This window comes from Eptatretus burgeri, chromosome 18, assembly GCF_056783735.1.
Source record: "Eptatretus burgeri isolate ZD-2024b chromosome 18, Ebu_testis_v1, whole genome shotgun sequence".
Taxonomy (NCBI): Eukaryota; Metazoa; Chordata; class Myxini; order Myxiniformes; family Myxinidae; genus Eptatretus; species Eptatretus burgeri.
Window position 1 is genome coordinate 33,777,844 of NC_140978.1, and position 22,517 is coordinate 33,800,360.

At 42.1% G+C, this 22,517-nt stretch overlaps 1 protein-coding gene across 4 annotated transcripts in view; it reads left to right on the forward strand.

Annotated features, from left to right (window-relative positions):
- LOC147008854 (ERC protein 2-like) overlaps positions 1–22,517 on the forward strand; it is a 498,963-nt gene that overhangs the window by 248,311 nt on the left and 228,135 nt on the right. For all 4 annotated transcript variants that reach the window (XM_085864636.1, XM_085864633.1, XM_085864635.1 and 1 more), the window contains exon 17: positions 3,811–3,971. In XM_085864636.1, the coding sequence (XP_085720762.1) occupies positions 3,811–3,971 (161 nt within the window). The remainder of the gene's footprint in view (positions 1–3,810; positions 3,972–22,517) is intronic.

Here is a 22,517-nt window from a genome sequence, read left to right on the forward strand (position 1 = left end):
GGGGTGTTCTATAATGTGGAATCATCTGAAAAGAGGAAAAGAAGGTTTTCCAGAGCATTTAACAGGTGATTTATGTGTATGAGGAATGAAACAGGGCCCACGACTACCTTGGGGCACTCCAACCTTCACTGGGAGGGGTGAGGTGTGCAGAGGAGAGAAGAGTCGAAGATTCTATTCAAAGCAACATATTGACTGTGTGGGTGGAGGAAGTCAAAAAGGCAGGTATGAAGACAGCCTTCTATGCCAAAGACAGTGAGTGTGGAAAGCAGAGCCGGATGTCAGACTGTGTTTAATAGCCAAGATATGTCTGGGAAGATGGTGCTGATTTATTGTTTGAGCTTCAGGTCCTCCAAAATTGAGTTGCCTGGACACAATCCTAACTGAGAGTCAGCAATCAGGCTTTTCAGTGAACGGAAGGACTGTCTCACTAGCAATGATTGATTTAATTACTTGGCTTATATTGGAAGCAAGCTTCCTGGCCTGTGGTTGAGAGGATCTGTTTTTGCACCCTTTGTTTCATTAGATGTGATGTTAACTATCTTGCAGGCAGACACAGGATGGCCAAAGATGAAGGACAGGCTGAAGAGCAAATCGAGGACCAGCAAGAGCAGCTAAGCAGCAGGATTTGAGAACATTGTCCCTGATGCCACCTGGGGCTTGTTGGTGATGCAGGGTTGAGGTTGGGCAAAACTTTGCTTTCTCTAGTGTGAAAGATAGAATCCAGTACACAGTGGGTGTGATTGGGCAAGGTGGGAAACAGATCATTGTAGAGGTGGTTATATATGATGTTTGGAAACACACTTAGTTGAGACATTCTGCCTTGTCTCAATCAACCTGCCATCATTTGAGGTGATGGAGAAAGTAGAAAGATCCACAGCATACACTGATTTCTGCTCAGTTCTGAGGGTGATCTTCGACTCTCCTTGAAACATGTCATACATCCAAGATTGTTCAGGCATGATGTGCACGTTTTCCTCCTGTATCAAACTTCCTTGTATAACCAACATGCCTTTGGACCAATAATTTTCATTGGAGGCTCCATGACAACAGGTACTAGACCTCACGACAGGTAATAACCCTCTGATGTTTTAGGGTTTATCAGTGTACTGATCTCATTTCACAAACTATATTGGCACTCAATAGAGCGGATCTGGATCTTCACCAAAATCTAATCAATTGGTCCTTGTTACATACCCAACTTGTCCATCAAGTTTTCTCCAAATCTGTCCATAACCTTTTGAGATATCCTGCTCATAGACAAACAGACAGACAGACAAACACGGGTGAGAACATAACCTCCGTCTACCTCCGGTGGTGGAGGTAAAAATAGGAGCACTGGACTTGTAGCTTATCTGCACCCTGGCCTAATGTTGTAATCCAAATTTGGTAGCATTCTGACTGGTGGGTCTGGAGAAGATTTTTGAAGAAATTTACTCTCGGCCATTTTGGCCAACTTAAAGTCATGTGACTGGAATGAGCTTTGCAATCCCCGTTACGTCAGGAGCGGAATGTTGCTGCCAAATTCCAGCCAGATCCGCCCAGCAGTTTGGCCAGAGAATTTGAAATAGAAGACTGATGGACAGACAGACAGACAGACAGACAGACAGACAGACAGACAGACGGTGCATGATAGCAATACCTTATCTGGAATTCCAATTCCAGATAAGCTAAAAATCCAGCAAGAACAGAAGGCTTCTGGCCATATTGGCTTATATAGAGGAGAACAATTATTTAATTAATTAATTAATGGCTACACCTTTCCAGAAGTGATTATGAAATTGCACAACTTGGAGAATTTATATCTGCACTGTTTTAAAATTATTTTTTCCCTTTATCTGCACTGGATGGGATTTTTTTTAAACAAATCCCACCGACAATACTCTTAAGTGAGTCAGTCTTCTCAACTTCCTTGTATCTTTACATCTCAGTTTGTTCACGCTCAATATCGAATGTTCACACCTCTTGTAAACAATATACAAACTTCAAAGAAATTTATGGCATCACAACACAGTTTATATTCTCCCCCTGTAATGTGTTTCCTGATAAGGAACCTCAATGCATGAGGAGGTCATGAATTCCATCAAGGCTGCACAACGGCTACCAATCTATGGCTGTTTGCCTGTGCTCTATGCTTTTTAAATGCTGAGCATCAAGCAAGGAAATTGCAGGTACCATTTTGTTTTAGTCAGTGATGGAACTGTGCTGAGATTCAGACCGGTGACCTCCCACACTCAGAGCGGACTCTCTAACCATTACGTCTCAGAGACTGGTAATAATGAGACATCCTCTGTATGGCAATGAGAATGCCACAAATGAGCAAGTCTTGTCAGCATTATAAGGAGAACACGAATGCTCTCAAAATATTTGTGTAATATCTCCCCAAGTGAAATCAGAAAGAGGATTTCCATAATAACCAAAAGGAAAATAGAATTATGCTGATTGAACAGCATCTTTTAGTACAGGTGTGAGCACACATCTACCTTGGCTTGTGGAAAGTTTAAAATTTTGAGAACTGGACAACACTGAGCAAATGGTGTCAATGTCTGTGAAATTGGTGCTTCTGTTCATCACCATAAGAGCACTCCTTTCTTTTAGTACATGGGCCAGGCCAATTAAAAGGGAAATAACAGCATTGGTGAAGTTCTTGTATTAGGTCTCATGAGGCTTTTCAATTGGTTACTAATTGCAGATTTTGTTTTCCCCTCTCATTCATACATCCTTCACTTGCAGAAGCCAATTTATATCTTTAAAGTTAGAGAAACAGAGGTTTATGTGCCTTTTGGTGATGAACTAAATGCATCAATTAATTCTCAAATGATTGTTCATTTCAGGCTTCCCCTGGGAAGGCAACAGTACGACAACGTGTTTGCCTTGTGTAACAAGGCTTGCTATGCCCCTTTTCCGCTGGAAATCCACGACGATTGCTGAAACAAACGTGGCATTAGCCAGGGGTGGAGTCCGATTATAGTAAGGGGGTGCATGTATGCCAAGCTCAGCCTTGAAGTGAAATTGGTAACCGCAGGCTGAAGTATCGCTGGCTTTTTGTTTTCTGTACCATTTGTAATCCATAAATACTGTATATGCTTTGGAGTTTGTTTCCAAAAACCCTCGAAATAACTAGTTGGTCCATAAAGCACTTTAGGCATAGTTGAGTTTGTCTGGAGGTTGGCAATAAAAATGGTGGAGGTTGGCTCTTTCACTTCATCTCCAGAATATATATATATATATATATATATATATATATATATATATATATATATATATATATATATATATATATATATATATATATATATATATATATATATATATATATATATATATATATATGAGTGAACGAAACTTTGTTTTCACATCTGGACTCGAGGTCCTGGGCCGAACATCAGATTAATTGAAAGTCGATGTTTCATGCAAAACCCACTTGTTTGGCACAAAAAAAATGTCTGAGAGAAAAACATTAAAAAGAAAAAGTTGCCAAAGTTGTGGGATAACTAAAGGATTATTGGTCCATATTTGTGGAGTCGTTTTCACGTCTTATTTCATGGTAATAAAATACATGAGGCTGAAAAAGCTTTAAACTTATTATTACTATTTTTGCTTTTCTTTTCTTTTCTTTGGCTGAAATGTTTCGAACCACATTCGTTGTCATGCGTGAAACGCTGCTCTATAAGGCTAGAGCGCCACCGTTGATATTTTTAATCAGACGACCATGATAACACCAGAACTCAAAATCTCACGACTCTTTTACATGAGCTTGGGCATTTTAATGCAAACAGATCAAATTGTCATTGAATGTGATTTGTCTCACAGCTACGGGAAACGGCAGTAGCCTTGGAGAGGGCACGGCGTGAACTCGACGTGACGAAGGCTCGACTGAGCTCATCCCGGCACTCGCTGGCTGAGAAGGAGACCACCTTGGGAAGCCTTCGATCTGAACGCCGTCACCACATCCAAGATGTCCTCGAGATGAAGTGTGTTTGGTTTGGGGGAATGGAAAGTCGAGCGCGGCCTGACTGTATGAGCATTTAGGAATGACGATAAATACTAATTTGTTGGGATCATCCGTCTCTTGCTCGCAATATTATTTGGACCGAGGAAGTTAGATTAGAATGCGTGTTTTTTTAAATCCCGTTGCATTTTTGTATTTATTTTAGCAGCATGCAGAGCCAGACCAGGTTGCAGAATAGCGAGTTTCACCAGCTATCCAGTTCGCGTCGCACATCACACTATCCAGTTCGGATCCAAGATTGCAAGTCCGTCACCTCAATTTGCCGTTTATATACCGGTTGGACAAATTGCAGTAGCTGGCTCATCATGACAGATGCCAGCTCCAAATTTACTTGCAACCAACAGCATTTCACAATGACCCCCCACCTTCTAAAGCATCAACTCAATCCCCCGCATCCAAAAGCATATCCTTTGCAATGAAACCGAGAAAAGGTAAACTTTAATTTAAAATGTGTGCGTATATTGATTGCAGCAAATTATGCAAAGGCTGTATGCGAAATGTCGCCTTTGAGGTTCCGTAATGAGGCATGACATTTGGCGGTGCTGCAGCGTCCGCAGTGCGGGCAGCCAGCGAGGCACAACCGGGCACAGTAACACATTCAGTTGTAGCACAACCCGATCCTCTATGCCTGTCAATTCCAAACGACCCTCACAATGTTGTCGTTGGTATAGAGGGTTCCGATTTCACCTAAGCAAATGCCGCCTGCACTTTCTGATGTAAAACTTTTAAAGGTACAACCATGATTCAGAAACTCGCCAGAGGTGAGGAGAGTCCGTTACCAATGGCAATGATGGCATTCTCGATGTTTCTTGAGATTTCCAGCATTTTATTTTGGTGAACGGACGGGTCACCTGGCGCGTCATGGAAGACCATATCATTTTGCAGTTTTATTGGTTGGGACTGCAGTTTTTCAGTTCACCTGCAGCTGCTCACCTGATTTCCCATCTCAGGTGGGGCTTCAGCGGAGGTAATCTCTCTGCAAATCTACAAAGTCCTTCTGGAGATGGCTACGGAAATGAAACCCACACAGGCATTGTCCTCTCGTAGGAATTTTCCGTCTTTTAGATAGATATTCAATTACGCAGCTCATGTAAACCCTGTAACACTTAACCGGTCTTGTTGAATCCACAAATTTTGATGCCTGGATGCAGGACTTGTTTGCGAAATCTGTGGGTACAAGATTGCTCTCACAAAAATGCATAAATCTGGCTCGCCCGTCTGCAGCCATTTGGACAAAAATCAAAAAGGAATCTCATGGTATATGGTTTGAAACAAAAGGCTATTGAGATTGTACCCTGGGCACATACTCCTGTCGGTTTAAATGCGATGTGGTAATGAAGCGTGTGTTAATGGAATGGGGTATCACACTGGTTACGGGTGTGAAAATAGAATGCAAGTAATGTACATTTAAGTTTAATGGAATAAATTGAGTTAGATCCACAACTGTATGTGAATGGAACACGGCAGCTCAAGGTCTTTGTGAAAGGTAATGTGGGCTGTAAAGTTTCAAGCACATGAGATAGCCGGCTAAACATTTCGCAGCACGGTACCTCATGGCGAGACTCATGCATCACGATGCAGTTTTGGTCTGACACAATTTAATCAAATTTGAAACAGACGAGAGCATGCTGCCAACTCGGGCGCAAGTAAATCGCAAGTATGGAATGTGGGTACAACACATGCCTGTTGGGCCAAATGACCTCTTTATTATTATTTGTTTCCTTGCGTGAGGACCACCGTGGTCAGTCCAGCATTCCTGATAACTAATCGGCTCGTTTCACCTGTTGTCCCCTCTTGCTTCATCAAAGGCTTTTCTTCGCTGTCGTTTTTTTTTCTTCAATTTTTTTTTTTCCATCTTGCTAAGAAAAGCTCTGAGTGTTTTTTGGATTTAATTGATTCCAGACCGTTCTGCTCATCGCCGTGACAACTGTGGAATTTTAATTCCATTATTTTTGTGCTTTAATGTGGCCTTCGACACAAAGCATGCATGCATGGCCGGCCATGTTTCACTCCATTATCGATGGCCCGGCTTGTGTCAGGCCATGTCAAGCTGGCGAGCCAAGGATCCGCAGCTGGCAGTTGGAGATGAATGTGGGACATCCCTTGCTTTGCACACACCTCTTTAGGGACCGCCGCCAAACTCGCGCAACACTGGGTCCATTTTAGATGAAAGTTTAGCAATCCGCCTTCAGAACGCAAAACAGCTGTGTCAGATTGTCCTTTTTATTGCACCCACAGCTGTGCACCAAGCCTTGAGCTGGGCCAGTGGCACCGAAGCTGTGTGTCCATTGGTCAAATGTATTGGTGGTTGCATATTAGGTGTTCACAAGATTACATGCGCCATGCTTACATATTATTTTTTTGGGTAGATCGGTGCATAGGAGAGCCGTGATGTCGATGATAATACCAATAGTACTTATTATGTCTTCCAAACTAAGAGTGTTTGGTTGACGCCACCAAAGAAGGACACCAAAATTTGGTATGAATTGTTTAAAGCGACTCTTGAGTTGCAACCACTGAACCACTTCGTCAAAGTCACTCGCAAAATCCTCATTAGACTGGGCAACCAGGGATGGGAAATGCTTGAGACCGGGAAACAAGGGTACCTTATCTCCTGAAACAAGGAAACAAGGCATACTCATGTGAAAGATATTACGTGAAATTCTAAATATGCCTCATTGCAGATGGGGTGCATGGATTAATGAGCCCTTTGAAGGCTGGTTATCTATCATTATCAAGCACCTTTCCTTCGCATCACCAGAACAGAACTTTGCAGCAGGATCTTATTTGTTTAGGCAATGGATGCAGACTGTATAATCGTGATTATGATGATACTGATACTATAATCAGCATTGAAAACACCTTTGTGCAATGCTGTTGGAACACCACATGGGGTCACCAAAGGATCCATGAAGCTCCATGCTACCTTTAAGCTATGGGTAAGAAAGACTGCTCAGTTCCCATTGTTTGCCACAAGGTCGTTTGTAAATCCACCTGGATTCAAACCCAAAAGGCCCATCGTTTGCCTGCAACCAGAGCATAGTGATTCAAGTTGTCCGGCTTCTGGCATAATATTGGGCCAAATGTCCTCTGCTAAAGAGCAAATAGTATAATTTAAATGAATAATCATTGGACATCAGGATGCTGAGCGGATGGACTTGCCATTTTCACGGTCAACACGGGACTTGTACTTTGGCACACATTTCCAAGCTAGTCCGTGGTTTCGCAGAACAGGGTAGTTGATGTCCATGGGTGGAAGGATCGCCGGCCAAATGCTATTCTTGAATGTTTGAATTTAGTGCCTCAGAATGAGAAGCTTGTTTTGATTAATGGAAGCAGGTATAGCATTTTAAACTGTGTGCATGTTATTGTCAAGATAATGATCCTGTAGTTGTATAACCAGGAGGAGCCTGGTGTTGGCGCAGTGGTTAGGGCAGCGGCTTGGGATCCAAAAGGTCCTGAGTTCAAGCCCCGTTTGGCCACTGAATTAATACACCAGGGGGTTGACTCAGCCTGTCATCCTTCCGAGGTCGGCGAAGTGAGTACCAGTATACTGGGCCGGTGTATACCCCGGTTAAAATAGGTGTACCATATTCCTGTGTCAGAAGAGGCAACCAGGGTTGCATCAGGAAGGGCATCCGGCGTAAAACATGTGCCAAATCACTATGCGGATCATATGGATGATCCGCTGTGGCGACCCCAAACGGGAGCAGCCGAAAGAAGAAGAAGAGTTGTATAATCAGGAGGTGTCCACAGGAGAGGTGATGGGTCAACTCTCAACCTGACCCATTCTTGACCAGTGTGCTACAGGCTTGTTTTGGTATCACTTCACCATCACCTACGCATCACGTCGCTGATGGATTTGATCAAAAGTACTTCACAAACATATTGTTGTGGGGCCGGGTATCGGTGGCGAGCACGACCGCGAGGGGGAGCAGTAGAGTCGGCTCCACCGAACACACCGGAATTTAGGTCGTCGCCCTCGGATAAGTCCGAAAGGCACGGGTCCCTTGCAGGACCATGAATCGCCAATAATTTGACCGCGTGGAGTAGGGTCAATTGCCAAACTTCAATATACCTAATTACTCAGGCTGCAAAGCTACTGGGGAATTCACACCCTTGATGGACCTCGAGCGGAACGAGCTGTTACCGTGCCCGAACCGTGTGTAACCCGAGCGGAGGTTACCGAGGCCTGTCGGTCCAAATGAACAATTTACTGCCTCGCTATTTCTCAATACACACTGTGCCAAGCCAATGAAAGAAACACAGAAACGAGCTGGGACATTTAACAAAAGGGATATTTATTTATAATGGGGGAAGGGAACACGCAAGAAGGCAGAGCTAACCGAATAAAAGGCAGGCAATGTACAATGAGCAAAATAAAGCACTTACGCAATTCTACTTATCAGACGGCCCCACACACAGACCCACACCCAAAAGAAACGGACCCCGTCGGGTCTTTATTGAAGGCTTCCAGCTCGAGGAAAGGTGAGCTGGAGGCCAGAGCTTGCACTTGGACCTGTCCGCCTCGTGCGGTCTTCGACGATCTGGCTCAGTGATGGGACTCAATCCTGTAGCTTTCACGTGGTGTCAAGGATGAAGGCACCAGGAGTGGAGCGGCAGATGCCAGCACGATCTGGACAGCAAAAACGAGCGAGGAGGCGGTGAGGCAGGTGAAGCAAGTGATTCTCCTCAGGCTCTGATGCACAACCAGGCTCCGACCCCAACACGAACATGAACACCCCTCCGAAGGGAGCCTGGTCTTTTTATCCGCTCCTTGAGCGGGGCAGAGCCTTGGTGTCAGACACTCTGTGCGCGCTTGGTTGGACAGAGTTCAGGTGTTGACGCGCTGTTCCCTCCTGATTGGAGAGGGATCAGGTGTGTTTACGCGCTGTTCGCTCCTGATTGGACAGGGATCAGGTGTGTTTACGCGCTGTTCGCTCCTGATTGGACAGGGATCAGGTGTGTTGACGCGCTGTTCGCTCCTGATTGGACAGGGATCAGGTGTGTTGACGCACTGTTCGCTCCTGATTGGACAGGGATCAGGTGTGTTGACGCACTGTTCGCTCCTGATTGGACAGGGATCAGGTGTGTTGACTCGCTGTGAAAACTCCAACTGAACAGCAAGGGGAGCCTGGTAAAGCGCTAGTTCAGTGGAGGAGTTGTGAATGGGAATGGCAGGGTGGTTGGTTTGTTGGATCTAAGGATTTAAAGACATGACTATAAAACAACTTCGCAGTGCATACACTTAATTACCCATTAAACAAGGGATGGGACCCTCACTAGAAACACACACTTACCGATATAACTGATCTATAAGGACTCTGGCTGTTGTGTACGATGGGTTCCAGATTCCTAACAATATTGCATGTCTATATGTGTGCCAATGAGTATGCACAAAGAAGTTAAATACACAAAAATGGATCTTTTATAACATGTAATTGTTGTTGTCGTGGCTGTGGTTGTTGTTGTTGTTGTTGTTTGTGTGCTCCTTCCATGTACGTTTATTTTTTATTTTGCTTCAAGAAATATTACTACGCCAGTATAAAGGCCCGTCAAAATGATGGGTTAGAGTTGTATTGTTAAACTGGAAGATACGATGTTTGATAGTAAGAAGTGTGATTTCAAAACATCACATATACAAATGTGATGCTATTTTCTTTATCTTCTGGGACGTTTCGTTTCGACGATACAGCCTTGTGAGCATGCCAAAGTCTGAAGCATCGGCCTATAGCATGGGGAGTGATGCATGCCGGGAGATCATGACCGGAAGTGCTTATTTATTTATTAAATTATTTTTTCCCAAAGTTAATTTTATACTTCCGAAAGTGATTTTTTTCATGACAGGAAGTGTTTATTTTGTATTTAACTTTACCGGGAGTGATTTTGAAACTCTTTCCGGAACATTAAATTAATTTTATTCTTGACCAGAAGTGATCTTTTATTTATCTATTTATTCAATTATTTTTCCCCAAAGTTAATTTTTATAAAGATATCTCCCGCATCATCAAAAAAAATTTTTAATCGTGATTTACATCATTTGATCACTGATCCCGATTCCAGGCCGAAGTAACCGGAAATTGCGTCAAAATCATCAGCTGTGCAGCACTTACACGTACCACGGTCTTGTTGGCAAGTATACTGTTGTGAACAAGTTTTATGTAAAGTCAGAAGCGAATGTAAGAAGAATTCTATGTTAGCTTCTCGGCTTTTCCTATTCCATATTATGATGATACATACTTGTACCAAGTTTAATTTAAATCCCTGTTCAAATTCAATCCCTAACAGCCCGGATCACGTGACCTATTAATTATTCGTGAGCACCCTGGTATCCACAAGGCTTGGGGAACATGTGGGTGAAGTTTTGCCTTGATCTGTTGAGCTGTTTCAGAGAAGATTTTTGAAGGCTTTCAAGTTAAAACAAATATGGCTCCCAAACCACATGATGATATCATCAATATTTTTCTCCCGTACAATTTAGCCCAAGATGACGCAAAACATTTTCTTACTGATCGGATAAAGCTTTCGACATATTGCAATTATGATGTCATAATGAATCCACCTATGACGACATCAAAAAAAAATCACACTTATTTCCCGCAGGAAGTATTGACATGTGCCAACTTTCAATTTTTTCCCATGGACCAGTTTTGGAGATACAGAAGTCCAAAGTTTTTTTCCCCCCTTTTTTCCAACATAGCTGCTACACCACGTGACCTATGACATCATAATTATTAAAATATTCCGCATGAGTAGTCGCACGTATTGTGAAAATTTCATGTTAATCAGATAAGCAGATGCAGAGAAAAAAGAGAAAATTAGCATGGACGTATGTATGGACGGACGGATGGACAACCCGAAAACATAATGCCTCTGGCGACTTCATCAGGTATCAAAACAATTCTGTGCACCGCCCTCGAGGTTCAGTTTGCAAGTCACCGTCTACAATTCCAGTAGAAGAGACGTAATTATTCTTGTATGGAAAATGTTTTTTGAGTTTTTTTTATCCTCAAAAATAGATTGGAGTGAACACACAGTCGTGTTGAAAGATTGGCTTTTAGAACCCTTCTTAAATCATCCTCGTGAAGGGGGACAGTCAAACACACAAATACACACATGCACACTGTCTGTGTTATATATTACGAGCAAGGATACCCGTGCTCCGCACAGGAATCCCGTGGATGACGGCGGGTCTGAAGGAGAATATGTCACAGTTAATTGTAAAATTGTAGAGGCTGCCACCATTATTATTTTTTTCATCACCACTATTTTTTTTTTTTTCCCACCATGTTTTATATGCAGAAGACTCGAGTTTAAAAATGTTAAGATTTATTGCCGCATTAGATAAAAAAACCATAATGCCTCAACAATGTGAGGCTGGTTTCATGTCATCATTTGCGAGTTAATTTATACATCGGGCATAACCCAGCCTGGCCCAGCGTATTTGATTTATTTACGTCTGTTATCCTGATAAAAACTTTATGTTATATTATGTATACGAAGTTACAACGTACCTACGCCCATAACCATTTAATTATAAAATATTATACACATACGCCATACACCATCACCATTCTATTTATATCTGTAATATGTATATATACAAACCACCACCACCATTTTTTTTATTTCCCACCACCATTTTTATTTTTCACCAGCAACATGTATTTCCTTCATAGCACATCCTATTCCCGTTTATGAAATAACTGAAGTAGCTCAATAATTTTAGTGGAGTGCTCGAGGATAAACAATATTTGATGTCTTCCCCTCTGGGGCCAATATGTATAAAGCCTCCGATGATCCCACTCTGGAGCATCCCACATATAGCTGACCATGGGAAAAGCAAGGAGTGGATAATTGCAGCAATGCTACTTTCAATGACTGTCCTTGTGCCTTATTGATAGACATCGCAAAGCACAGGCATACAGGAGATTGTAGTCTCTTAAATTCAATCGTTGAATTTGATGGAATGAGTGGAATTCGTGGAATGAATACATCTTCTCCTTTCACACATCCTGTCATGATAGTGGCCTCAATTACATGTGGTAGTAGTCTTTTCACAATCAGTTTAGTTCCGTTGCAAAGTTTTGGTGCATCGAGATTACGTAATAACATAATAGGGCATCCAACTTTTAACGACAGATTGTACGGAGGCAATCCTGGTAATTCCAATGAGTTTAGAAATTCTGTGGGATAATGTATGGCTTGCTCAGTATCCAGTGTGGTGTCAAAAGACTTGTGACTATGTTGTTCGCCTGGAACGACTTGTAATAACTGATGGTTTATTGCAGGGACTGTTTCATGAAGTGGACCCAGGATTGTTCTTTCACAGAGCCACTGCATGTTTTTGTAATTAGTCGCTAAATTGGGATACACATGAGCCTCTAATTCTTCCATCGATGAAACTTGTACTACAGTCATCGGGAATAGATATTGCATCATTTGTGTTCGGGATTTCACCATTTCCGAGTTTGAGAAGTAATTGTGCGAAATTGCCAGCATCTAAATCGCCATATAATTTGACCCTCATATTTGTTGTTAGATGGATAGTTTGTACGAATGTCCAGAGGTGTGAAGATTTTATACTGGCTTTCATTTCATCAGCTGGAGTGCCACGGGGTACTACAGGTAAAGTTTGTCTGAAATCGCCAGAAATAACCAGCGTAACTCCACCTATAGGCAGGTCTACTCCTCTTAAATCTCGCATCGTTCTATCTAATGCTTCGAATACATCCTTAGGCGACATCGTACCTTCATCCCAAACTATGAGGTTGCAATTCTTCAGCACTTTTTCTGCTTCAGTTTGTTTGCCAATGCCACAAACCGGATATTCCATTGTAGCTAAGTCGAGAGGCAATTTGAAAGCAGAATGCGCTGTGCGGCCAGCTGAAACTAGTGTTGCGGCTATACCGGATGAAGCAACGGCTAATGCGATCTTTTTCTGGCTCCTCATCTTAGCAAGCAAAAGGTTGAGGACAAATGTTTTGCCAGTACCACCAGGGGCATCCAAGAAAAATATCACACCACTTCCCTCTTGAACCGCTTCAGAAATCAGTTGATATGCATTACTCTGATCCTGTACCAGAAGGGGCTCATTGTCAGAAACAAACTTTGCGAGAGTATCTGTGTTGTAATTTGTTTCACGGAACCATTCTCTACTGATGGTTGCGCTTTCAGACATATTAGAAGAGGGAAGTCCCCACTTGGTTAAATCTTTCCCGCTCATGTATAATACCAAATCTTCAATGTATATCAGAGCCTCATTGAACATATCTGGTGTGTACTGGATACGGTATAATATACATACGGTAATTTTTGCATAGGCCTATACACTATAAATAAAGGTTGGTCGACTTACGACCAAATCGACTTACGATTGGTCGGTCGGAACCAATCGTGGTCGAAAGTCGACGACTACCTGTATGTACAATAAAATATGACTTGTGTTAATCATGCATTAAAAGAGGCGTTGTTGATCTGAATAGGGCCTATGATAAGTGTGTCGAATGCATAAGTCATCATTCGGAAACGGGAATTCGGAATTAACTGTGGCACTATTTTTTTCATTCCATTGCAAATGGCATTGGCCCCATGTCAATCGGCTGAACTTGAAAAATTAACGTTATGAAGAGTGTGTCGAATGCATAAGTCATAATTCGGAAACCGAAAGTCGGAAGTCATTGTCTTCAATTGACTGTAGTATTAATTTCTCATTCTCGAGCAAATTCCGTTGGTCCCATGTCAATCGGCTGAACTTGAAAAATTAACATTACGCAGGTGATGACGTCATAATTCGGAAACCGGGAAGTCGGAAGTCATTGTCTTCAATTGACTGCAGCATTATTTTTTTCATTCTATCGCAAATGGCGTTGGCCCCATGTCAATCGGCTGAACTTGAAAAATTAACGTTACGAAATCAGGTGATGACGTCATAATTCGGAAACAGGGAAGTCGGAAGTCATTGTCTTCAATTGACTGTAGCATTATTTTTTCATTCTATTGCAAATGGCGTTGGCCCCATGTCAATCGGCTGAACTTGAAAAATTAACATTACGCAATCAGGTGATGACGTCATAATTCGGAAACCGGAAGTCGGAATTACAATTCTTTTACATCGGGACACTCCCGGGTACATGTTCTGTGAGCATGTGAAGTTTGTTGAGGATCAGTCCAGTACTTTTCGCGTGCATAGGTCACAGAGAAACACACACACAGACACACAGACAGATACATTTTCAACTATATATATATATATATATATATATATATATATATATATATATATATATATATATATATATATATATATATATATATATATATACATATATTATAAGATATAATTTTATGTGCTCCTCACCCATCTCCTCCCTAAGGTCCCTGCTGTCATAGAATGGTACTGTAAATGTCACCATTTGAACCTCCATATTAAGCTCACGTCTGCTTCTTCGTCTTCCTATTTTTCTTCTTCAATATCTGAACGAGGGCTTTTAAAACAGTCATCTTCATGCTTAAATTGAAACAAAAATTTTGTTCCTAATAAATCAATTATTAGCTTTCCAATGGTACCATTTTTAGCTCACCTGGACTTTAGCCCAGTGAGCTTATGCGATCGAGCAGTGCCATTCAGTCAGTCAGTCAGTCAGTCAGTAAATATTACAGTCGTTATCGCTTGAATCAAACAAACAATTTTGATGAAACTTGGCCACAAGTTTCATTTCTGATGTCAAACGAAGATGCATTGACCGCATCAAAATCTGTGCTCATTAAGGGGTGTATGAGGGTTTTTGACCCCCCCCAAAATGGATATTTGCTCTCTTCTCTGAAACTACACACATGATTTAGATTAAACATGACCACAACCTTCATCACCCGAGATGTACCAAAGTATATCAACCACATCAAAATCTGCACTCAATAAAGGGGTCTACGGGGGAGAGGTCTGGGGGGGGGGAGGTTTGACCCCGCAAATAGGCATTTACTCTCTTCTCCAAAACCATACGCACAATTTCAATGAAACTTGACCACAACCTTCATCACTCGTGATGGACAAAAGTTTTTTTCACGGCATAAAAAAAAAAATCACAGTCGAGGGGGGTTTGCGGGGGGTTTGAGTGACTGTTGCTCCTGATCCAAGTGAGCTTCAGGACACGCGGTCCGATTTTTAGCTCACCTGTTCGAAGAACAGAGAGCTATAGCGATACCCCCGGCGTGAGCGTCAGTGTCAGCGTCAGCGTGAGCGTGAAAATGTTAAAGTTTTTGTGCAAGTTATTTCCTTTCTAATGTTTTTTTTTTCTACCTACCACACTATTTTTTACTGATTACAATATACAAATACATATATTGCTTTAAAATTATTTGGATCAGACTTCACTGCAATGCTTTATAAAAAAATATTATTGGACTAGTCTTTTAAAAACGAGAAATGTATAAACAGGTGAGCATTGGGTGGCTTTGACACCAACTCTCTGGTTATTCTTCGACCACAACAGGAACCACTTTGTTAAAGCTCAAGGTCCCGCTTTTTTTCCTTATTCCCTGAAACATGGGCTTTTAAAACAGGCACCTATATGATTAAACAGACACAAATTTTTGTTCCATGCAAATCGATTATTATATTATCTTTCCAACGGTACCATTTTTAGCTCGCCTGTTCGAAGAACAGAGAGCTATAGCGATACCCCCGGCGTGAGCGTCAGTGTCAGCGTGAAAATATTAACGTTTTTTGGTGCAAGTTATTTAGAATCTAGCCATTCAGTTAATATGTGTACTCGGATGCTGATATTTGGCATGGAGGTTCCTTTGGGGTATATTATTGATGTAGTGAAGTTGAAATTTAAAAATAATTTCAAATGTTTTAAATTTTTGACCTGTTTTGAATTTAACTTTTTTGTAGCACATCAATGTTAAAGTTTTGGTGCAAGTTATTTAGAAGCTTGCCATTCATTAATATGTGTACTAGGATTCTGATATTTGGTATGGAGGTTCCTTGGGGTATACTATTGGTGTAGCGAAGTTGAAATTTAAAAATAATTTCAAATGTTTTAAATTTTTGACCTATTTTGAATTTAACTTTTTTGTAGCACATCAATGTTAAAGTTTTTGGTGCAAGTTATTTTGAAGCTTGCCATTCATTTAATATGTGTACTAGGATGCTGATATTTGGCATGGAGGTTCCTTTGGGGTATACTATTGGTGTAGTGAAGTTGAAATTAAAAAATAATTTCAAATGTTTTAAATTTTTGACCTGTTTTGAATTTAACTTTTTTGTAGCACATCAATGTTAAAGTTTTTGGTGCAAGTTATTTCGAAGCTTGCCATTCATTTAATGTGTACTAGGATGCTCATATTTGGCATGGAGGTTCCTTGGGGTATACTATTGGTGTAGTGAAGTTGAAATTAAAAAATAATTTCAAATGTTTTAAATTTTTGACCTGTTTTGAATTTAACTTTTTTGTAGCACATCAATGTTAAAGTTTTAAGTTCAAATTATTTCGAAGCTTGCCATTCATTTGATATGTGTACGAGGATGCTGATATTTGGCATGACGGTTCCTTTGGGGTCTACTATTGGTGTAGTGAAGTTGAAATTAACAAATGATTTTAATTTTTTTTTAATTTCAACCTAAGATGGTGTCAAAGCCACTCAATGCTCACATGTATATACTGGACTCTTGCCATTCATTTAATATGTGTACTAGTTTACTGATCACAATATAAAAATACATATATTGCTTTAAAATTATTTGGATCAGACTTCACGGCAATGCTTTATAAAAAATATTATTCGACTAGTCTTTTAAAAACCATAAATGTATAAACAGGTGAGCATTGGGTGGCTTTGACACCAACTCTCTGGTTATTATTCTATGACAATGGGAACCATTTAGAATGAAGTGTGACACACACAAACACACAAACACACAAACACACAAACACACACACACACAAACGTGGATGGACACTTTTCCTTTTAGTAATGTATGCAACCTTTAACCTTTACATTGTAAATGGGACAGCCAATGGACTTTGAATAATTACGTCATGATATGTTTACCGTTATGACTTCTGCTATTGGGCAGAGGGCCTTATCCACCATATTTGTACCTCTTCCATTGAAGTGTACTAGCTGACCACGTGATGACATTTTCTCACTGATAACATGCTGAATGTAAACTGCTGTGCACCAAACTGTGTTTCAATATCCAGGTGAACTCGCTTGCATCTTTATCGGTTTCCAACTGATCCTAAAAGGTGGAGGTTAAGGGTGCAGAACTCGATTATAAATGAAACCATACGGACCACCGAGTCGGAATTGACGGGCCTCAACACAATGGGGGTAGAATTGTGTGGGAAAGACTTTATTTCGAGTTTTAAGAATAATTCCTATGACAGTAAGTTGAAAATATTATGATGAGTTATTTTAACTTTCATATTTTGTTGCTTGAATTGACAACTGCCGAAAAATGGATTGAGAGCAATATGGTTTACGATCTCAGTTTTTATGAGTACATATCTTCAACTTTCTCGGGTTGTAGTGGAGCATTCACTACTTCGTTGATTTTTGTGCTTTTAATTTGAGAATTTTTTTGATGATCTTTTCAAAAAGTTCCCAAGAATGGGATTTTTCGGTTTGTACTAAAGAGTATTAATATTTATTGAACCCTTTGAGGGATATTGAGAATCGACTGAAGTTTTGGTGATTTTTGTGAGTGTGGGTGTGAGGGTGGCGATTGGGGTGGGTGTGGGGGGATATTTATAATACGAAATTGTATTTGACAGTTTTTACCTCCACCATCAAAGTGGAACGGAAGTTATGTTTTGACCACTGTTGGTCTGTTTGTCTGTCTGTCCATGAGCAGGATATCTCAAAAGGTTGTAGATGGATTTGGCCGAAACTTGGTGGACATGTTGGATGTGTATCGAGGACAAATTGATGAGCTTGGTGGAGGTATGCGCTCTACCGAGTGCCGTTCTAGTTTCATACTTTATTCACCACTTATTCGAAAGAATGGTGAAGAATAATGACACAAACTTATTTCATAAATAATATGTGTGACTATCACTGGGTGTGTTTGAACAAAGGGGGAAAGGCATCGGTGTTTTGGTTTCGATGATACAGCCTTGTGAGCATGCCATTGTCTGAAGCCTCTGCCTATCGCATCATGTTTGGTGTACCTGGTATCCGGTTTGCTGTACCGTGTCTGGACCCTGTTACACCTTCGGTTACAGCAATAACTTTCCTCTACCACACACAGCCACACTACTTGCATTTGCACACCTGGTGAACAAGTCCAGCCACTTGCTGATTTGTCCACTTGGGTCAAGTCCTATAATGAGAAGAGTGAATCCCTTTAATGGTGTTCAGTTCCACTTAAGCTACTTCTGTGGCAGAGGAGAGAGAGAGAGAGAGAGAGAGAGAGAGAGAGAGAGAGAGAGAGAGAGAGAGAGAGAGAGAGAGAGAGAGAGAGAGAGAGAGAGAGAGAGAGAGAGACTGAGACTGAGACTGAGACTGAGACTGAGACTGAGACTGAGACTGAGACTGAGACTGAGACTGAGACTGAGACTGAGACTGAGACTGAGACTGAGACTGAGACTGAGACTGAGACTGCAGACTGCAGACAAGTAGACAACCCACCGTCATAAATTTCCGGTCCCATCTGGATGCAGGATGTTCAGCATTTGAAAGAATCGGTTTAACAGGAGTTAATTTCCTTCCCTCCACCACTATACTCTCTGGGGAAAACAGTAGTGCTACAAATTCGTGCCACTCTAATGCTGCCTGGATGCAAGGCCGAAAGTTGCTGCAGTTCGTAGCTATCGATTATGGGCTCATAAACGAGTCCAGATGCGATGTGTGATCATTTATGCATTTCCCTTCTTTAAAATGCCTTTCCATATTCACCCAGAGATCCATATAATTGTGTACCTTAGACAAATCTCCGACAATTTGATTTGGGATCTGATATAAATCTCATGAGTTGTTTTTAAAAGGGCTCGTGCATCCATACCATGTGTGCAATATGCATGGGTTGGTTAAGGATTACACAGCTAATGTGTGGGGAAAAAAAGGCAATTCTAAATAATTCAAGGTGTGAGAGATGGTAAGTCTTGAAATGTTTGACGGTGACTCAGCCCTTGTTTATTTCAAAACAACCCACAGGCATTCAGATTGAATGTTCCTTTCCTCGAGTACTTGTCATGCTTATCTTCCTTCAAGCTCACCTACCTTTTCACATTGTGCTGTCAAAACCTCATTGGGGAAATTCCTCATGAAATCAAAATGCCTTTTTTGTTGTTTTTTGGTGAATGTATGAGCGTTCCGCACTCGGTATTATTAAAAAAAACACCCTGTCGTTTTGTTCTCACTCGGATTTGTACCCATTAACGTTTACACAGCCATTGTCATGTGCAATCAGGTCTGAGCTTACCTGCGTTTATTTATTTACAGGCCGCTATGCCAACGTCTGAGTGCTTTGTCATTCACTGCATTGATGGAGGCTGGCAGGATAGCTGAGCTAGAGGATTGTGCATTCACCTTCCATCTGTCCAGCCTCGTTTCTAATCCTAACCCAGCTATAAACTGTCATCCTGGTGTTTCATAGGCAGTGTGGGGCATGAATCTGTGCACCGTCCCTCGGATGGACGTTAAACTGAGTGTGCCCTCTGCTGGTGCTCGTGGACGCTGAACTACCAGCTTTCGATGTCCTTCACAAGAAGTAGATGAGCTATTACCTGCACCCTGCCTAATTTCCAAAATTTTTGCACATTTCTTTGCCTAACCTCTGTCAGAGGGGTGACTTGTCCAGAATTGGAACCCTACCTGAAGAATTTGCTTCAGCACTTTAAGTGATTATTCAGCACTTTAAGTGATTCTTCAGCATTGAGAGATATGGCCAAAAACGAAATACAGCACGACACCTCAAAAGGTTGTGGAGGGGTTATGACAAAACTTGGTGGATGAGTTGGGACGTTGGGTAGGTGACAATACCAAGCCAATTCAATTTTGGTTCGTGTCTGGATCCAGATTAGGCCAATCGGTGGGATTCTAAATGTAAACTGTTTAGCCTGGTGGAGGTATGTTCTCTACCGAGTGTCATTCCAGTTACCACCTCCATCGAAGGTGGAAGGAGGTTATGCTTTCACCCCTTTCTGTCTGTCTGTTTGTTTTGTGTGTTTGTTTGTTTGTTTGTTTGTTTGTGTACAGGACACCTCAAAAAGTTGTAGATGGATTTGGGTGAAATCTGGTGGGCAGGTTGGTTGTGTGACAAGGATGAACTGATTAGATTTGGTGAAGATCCGGATCCAGAGTCGACTCCTCGAATTTTTAAGGGATTCTTCACCATTGAGAGATGGGGCCAAAAACGATTTGAAACACGATATCTCATAAAGTTGTGAACGGATTGGTACGAAACTTGATGGACAGGTTGGGTGTGTGACAAGGATGAATTGATTCGATTTTGGTGAAGATCTGAATCCGGATACGAGATTTATTTAATTTGTGAAGTGATTTTTTTTGTATACCTTGTTGAGGCTCGTATGAGAGCTAACACAGAACGCACATCAAGGGGGGCATGAGACAAGAGGGGAGGGAGTGGGAAGGACAAAACTGAGGAACAGAGACATTAGGAGATCCGTGGAAGGGAGAGGGATGGGACAAGGAACATGGGGAATAGAAGATTGACATTACTGGGACTTTCAGGAAGGAAAGCAGGGAATTTGAAGGAGGTGGGCTTGGGTGGATTATCGGGGGTAGAAAAGATCGAGGATTTGGATGGTGGTGGTGAACAGCTGTTTTAAAGGCCTGGAGGGAAGAATGGGAATGAATAGAGTGAAGGAGTTTATTCCAAAGGCGGGAAAAAAGAGGAAAGAAAGAGTGAAGGTGAGCAGTGATTCGTGACTTTGGTAGTTTTACCAGAAGGGGGTTGTTGGCGGAACTTGAGCGTCCTGCGGAAATGTGGTGGGGACAAATCGCAGAGAGAGCAGGGTGGGCGAGGCTGGAGAGTAGTCGGTAGATGACAGAAAGACCACCGATCAACCTGCGGTGATTGAGTGAGAGGCCCAAAGACTCGGCCTCATTGTGTGAGATCCCAATGATCCAAAATGCCTTGGATTCTACAGCGTGAAGCCAAGAAAGGTGGGAGGCAGGAGCACCAGCCCAGAGGGGAGAGCAGTACTCCATCAGGCTGCGGACAAAAGCTTTGTAAGTGGTCAGGAGCTCAGGTGGGCCGAGGAAGGACTTTACACGATGGAGGATTCCCAGTCGGCGACTGGCTTTGGAGGCGAGGTTTGAAATGTGGCTTTCCCAGGAAAGGTCATGGCAGATAGTGAGACACAGAAACTTGAAAGAAAGGACTTCTTCCAGAGAATTGTTGAGAAAGTGGATGGGGGGGCGAGTTCTAAATGGTCCTTTCGAAGAGACATAGAGAGAGTGTGAGATTTGTCCGGATTGAAAGACATGTTCCACGTGTTGGACCAGTTTGTGATTTTATCCAGATCTGCAGTGAGCGAAGAAGCTGCTGCTTGCCGGTCTGAGGGATGACTGATGGTACGGCAGAGGGTGGAGTCATCAGCAAAGAGATATAGATGATTTTCCAGAGAGTCGGAGAGATCATTGATGAAAACCAGAAAAAGAACAGGGCCCAGAACGCTACCTTGAGGAAGTCCAGCCTGGACAGGAAGGGGGGGGGGATAAAAGACCTCCATTTAGGGCGACATGGTGACTGCGACAGGAGAGGAAGTCTGCGAGCCATGAGTGAAGATGGCCTTGGATACCATAGGAAGAGTGTTTGGTGAGTAGTGCAGGGTGCCAGACCTTGTCAAAAGCACGTGATATGTCCAGGGATACGGCTCTGATTTCCTGTCTGGAATTGAGGACTTCCATCCATTGTTGGGAGAGCAGAAGCAGCATATCCAGGGTAGAGTGACCTGGTCTGAAACCAAATTGAAGATCGGAAATCAAGCCATTGGAGAAGAGGAAGGATTTCATGTCTGAAGCGATGATGGATTCCATAACCTTGCTGATGATTGGGGGAAGGCTGATTGGTCCATAGTTGCAGGGATCTGTTTTTGCACCTTTATGTGCAGGGCAGTGATGTTTGCTGATTTCCAAACAGATGGCAGATGACCTTGAGCAAATGAGAGGGTGAATAGAACAGAGAGAGGGTGAGCAAGAGCAGAAGAGCAGGTTTTTAGGACACGTGGGCTGATGCCGTCTGGACCGGTTGCAGAATCTGAGTCGAGGTTTGACAGCAAGCTCTCCACCTTGTCAGGAGAAAAGGACACAGAATCCAGGGACATTTGGGTGCGACTGGGTAAAGTGGGTGGAGAAAGTGATGGGTTTTGGACACAAGATTTATCTGCAAACACCGAGTTTAGGCATTCAGCTTTTTCACGTGCGGTATCAGCAGTGTGGCCATTTGAGGTGAGGGATTCTTCACCATTGAGAGATAGGGCTAAAAACGATATATTTATTGGGCCTGATATGTTCTATTGGATCAGGCATTGCA